At 30.9% G+C, this 4,641-nt stretch overlaps 1 protein-coding gene across 1 annotated transcript; it reads right to left on the reverse strand.

Moving 5' to 3' along the window:
* Window positions 1–292: 292 nt before the first annotated feature.
* Window positions 293–2,065, reverse strand: LOC129975463 (kelch-like protein 3). Its single transcript, XM_056088525.1, has one exon. The coding sequence runs from the start codon at window positions 2,063–2,065 to the stop codon at window positions 293–295; it is 1,773 nt and encodes a 590-aa protein (XP_055944500.1).
* Window positions 2,066–4,641: the final 2,576 nt, after the last annotated feature.

The following is a 4,641-nucleotide window of genomic DNA, read 5'->3' on the forward strand; positions in this document are numbered from 1 at the left end:
TTAAAATACGATGTATGTCCTAATGCAATTTCAAAATTCTGGAGACTGCCTAATTAACTAAACTAACCTTAAAATGTATTTAATATTATTTATATAAATTCTTGCTATAACACAGAGAAAAATCATCTGTTAGGCATTTAAATACAAATAAAACTTCGTATTTGGTCTCAATAATGGAAAGAATATTTTATTAACAATAGCTAGTACATATTAAAATGTGACTGCGTTTTCTTTTTCTTTTAATTTAAGTGAATTTATATGAAAAAACAGCATAAAAATAATGGATTCCAATTTAAAGTGGAAAGATGCGATCCCACTTAATGCCTGGGCGTCTGTTTTTAGCAGTTAGGTCCTTTACAAGTCGGCAATCATCCAAGACAAGGAATGTATAACGCTCAATGCAGAATAAAGGTGATGATTCAGTGATTATTATCCACAGCCGAGTGTTCTCATCCCAATAAACAGGAGGAGAAACTTTGTAGAATCGTGTGTCATCATTAATATTCTCGTAAACAATGATTTTGTCATCTACAGTGACTGCTTTGGGATAAAAATATGAAAAAGGTAGATCTGGAAGACACATCCAAGTATTCTGTAATGGATCATACACTTCTACGGTTTTTAGGTAATGTCCATCTTTTTCTCCAGCTATTAAGAATACCTGTTCATGAAAGACCACGGTAGAAAATTCTTGACGGCATATATTAGGTGGAGGGAACAAATTCCACTCATTTCTCTCAGGATCATACACTTGACACATCAAAATGGGTGTAGGTTCGAACTCACCCATTCCCACAATATAAATCTTGCCTTTTAACGGAACTGCTCCATATATAACAACGCGGTGAGGCATCGTTATGAGTCTCCATCGATTTTCCACAAAATCATATCTAAAAATAAATTTAGTCCAGCCATCACCAGATTTTGTGCCTCCAACAGAAAATAAATGCTCTCCTAAAGTAATTATATAGCTATCATGACGCGATCCACGTGAAATGCTTACTGGCAGCCATGCCTCCTCTGCAATGTCAAAAAGAAGATTTATTTTAGTCCATTCATTGAACATGTAGATGAACTGTCCAATTTGAACAATAGTATCGATAAAAAAATCTGTTTCGCCAATTTGTCGTCCAAAATCTAGCTCATTATCGTATGTTAGAAATAATTCACTGCCGCATTTTGTAGATGTTAACGTGTGTCTGGCTATAATATACAGACGTTTCGGCATGCGAGGAGCATATGAATTTGGCGAGTTCTGACAGCTTATTGGTTCAGATCTTGCATGTTCTGATAATAACTTACAACTCGATAGATAGTAATTGAATTGTTTACTCAACATTAAATCAAAGCAATGCGGATTGTTAGTAACTATAGCATGAGAAAGAATTTCAGCTGCCAATCCTTCGTCTACTTCTTCTTCCAATTTAAGGCATGATAAAAGTGCAGGTACATGAGGCAATCTTGAGAAACTGTTTGCTTCAATCCATGAAACAATAACTTTCCAGACAGATTTTTCAGAAATAGCATTCAAGTTGTTGCTTTTTAGCAATTTTTTCAGAATCTCAAAAGGAAGTGCTTCAAATCCACCATCTTCTGCTTTCAAAATATCTTCGAAGTGAACAAGGGCATACCTGTAGAAGTCCCCTGAAATACCCAATCTATCGTTATACCAAGCGATGGAAAGCGAGGACAAACAGTTCTTACTTGTCATGTTTTGAATGGCAAATGACTGACAATTTTTCAACAAGTCATCCAGTAGTAGATAATCGGAAGCAATCATCAAATCCCAGACATTCTTTTCATCCAAAGTTATGGCACTTGTGTATATATACAGCAGAATAGATTCGAGAGTTCTGCTGTCTATATTTGGTATGCTTATCGTTTCCTGGTTTAAGTTAAAGCTAAATAAAGCACGGAAAAATCCACTGCGAAGAGATAAAATTACCCTGTGTATTTTAAAAGTTGCACCGTCAAATGTTTGCAAGGTTCCATCGGCAAACTGTTGCTGGCCTTCCCAAATGCCACTATTAAAAATATCTTCAAATGACTTAGCGGATAAATTCATTTTTATGACATGTGCTGCCGATGAAAAAAACAAAGAAAAGAGAAAATCTTATTTAACAAATGCTAATGTTAAAATTGTTTCCATTATGAAGAAAACAGAACGTTTCAACAATCGTCGCAACAAATAAAAATGATATTGTGATAGCTCTAAAGACAGAATATCTTCAACCAGTTGCTTGGAATTGCATTGTTTAAAACAACACGATTCAAACGATCATTATAGTAAACTAGTGTAATGTTTATAATTTTACACTGCAGCAATAGATGGCGCCACATTACTCTCCCTTTACAAACTTGGAAACATTGTCAAAATACGAGGTGACAAGTTCTGTCCGGATTGTAACTCATAGAACTGAGAATTAATGTAAATAATTTTAGCTAAAATGTATTGCCCCGAATATATAAGGAATATTATTTACTTATAAAATAAATTTATTGATTCGTAGCAACTTGTAAACATAAGAGAACTAAATAAGAATTCTTATCATGAAATAGCTACTACCCCCAACTCGTGAAACGCAGCGCTTTTACATTTAAGAAATATATGACAATAATTATTTCGAATTTTAAAAAAAATCAATCAATCAAAAATCATAATTGTCAATAAAATAAATAAACAAAAAAAGCACTTTGAATTAATTCCTGAATTCTTTTATTAGATATTTTCCAGCACAAGATAAAAGTCTCCTTCTTGTGTACAATTGACCACCCCGCCACCAATAAACAAAGCAGTATCGACAGAATAGGATAAATACATGTAGGAAACTTAGATAATCCAAGTTACAAGACCCTTATTCTACTTCAAGAACTTTCAAAACATGATTTTACTGATTTAATTTAATTTGTATGTAAATAGTTTTCAAGGACATAATTCTACTTTAAACTAAAATAATAAAGCATGCAATAACAAGGCGGCTTTGGGAAAAATGGTTTAAATATCTCATGTATAAAAATTTAAATTTAGAAATATTTTCCACAAAATTGTAAGAAAAAAGAATTGATGTTTTTTTGTGGCATTATCTAAATACTATAATTCAAAGTTTTCCAATACTGTGGATCTGTGAGTCGATAAACATACCAAAAAATTTATCTCCCTGATTTGGATAAAAATTTAATTTATTTCCAAGGAATTCAGAACCTTTTTGAATCCGTTGTGTGTTTTACAGACTCGTATTCAAGCGCGTCATCTCCAATTGAATGATAAATCGCACCTACCATTCAGACATTTAAAAATTCACTTATAAAATTACAAAAATAAGTAAAGTACAATTAGTCTCTAATGATAGTAGTAAATTAATGGCTAAAACGAACTAATATATATATATATATATATATATATATATATATCAGATCCATCCATCCAGCTCATCAAATTCTAAATATCAAAATGTGTTCATTCCTAAGAATTTTCATGTGACATCTCAAGCTTCTAATAAACCTACACCTACCACCAACTCTGACACAGAATCTCAACACATGTTGAACCGACTTCTACTTATGAAATTAAAAATTGAATGTAAGTGGAATTCTGAAATTCCGCTGAAGGCATTCCTGTTGCCAACAACCTAAATGGAGAAATTCCTGCTGTTGATGTCCCAACCAGACGTTATCCAAAACAAAAAAGAAAGAAGCCAAATAGACGGGATTTTAAATAATCTTTCAATTTTTAATACTGACTTTAATTTCTTATAAACGGAAGGTGGTATTGTAATATCTATTATGTAATAATAATTTAACAATAATGGTTTTAACGTATTAAGAAAAAGATAGGACAATTCAACATAGAATAACTATTAATTTAATTTAAATACAATGTTTTAGTCAATATTATGCTTTACGAACAACGTCTTTATTCCTAACTTTTCTTTGTGAGTATTTTCTCAGTATGAATTTGGCAGCTTTGAAATATATTGAAAATAGTCACTTTCTAATAATATTAATTGTATCTGGAAATTTATATTTTAGAAAGGTTAGTGATATCTAACATAAAGAAGAATCTTTTTTTTAAACAGCGAGTAAGATAAAACTTACTGATTTCTTAAATGTAGACAATTGTGAATTTGTAATAGCCTATAATCCATTGTATTTCAGACAGAAGAAAGATGAAGAAAATATTCCGATTCATCGATACACTCATTTAAATAGTCCTAAATTTAATATATTTAAAAATCTTTTAGCTCAAAAATATAACATAAATTTAGAAGTAATTTTTCTCTGAATTTATTGCAATTATTTATAAGCAAATGGTGGCGCAGGTATATCTATACAGTATTATTTTAAATCTCTATTATTTTAAATGTAAGGATCATTCTTCTAAAAAATTCTGAAAAAAGTTTCAAAGAAAAATTGCTGTTTAATCATTTGTTTCAATAATAACTTGGCAAATGTAAAGCTGAAATCAGTGAGAATAACAATATCATAAAATGGAAAAATAACAACAATAAACCGTTAGAGGAAACAATAATTTTGAAGCCTTTAGGAGATTTTTATTGAAGCCAAATAAAAAATATTGTTTTCAAAACGATTGGGATTTTTTTTAATGTCCCAAATGGCATTTTTATTTGAAAAGATTTCAGA

The sequence above is a fragment of the Argiope bruennichi genome, chromosome 7 (genome assembly GCF_947563725.1).
Source record: "Argiope bruennichi chromosome 7, qqArgBrue1.1, whole genome shotgun sequence".
In the NCBI taxonomy this organism is placed as follows: domain Eukaryota; kingdom Metazoa; phylum Arthropoda; class Arachnida; order Araneae; family Araneidae; genus Argiope; species Argiope bruennichi.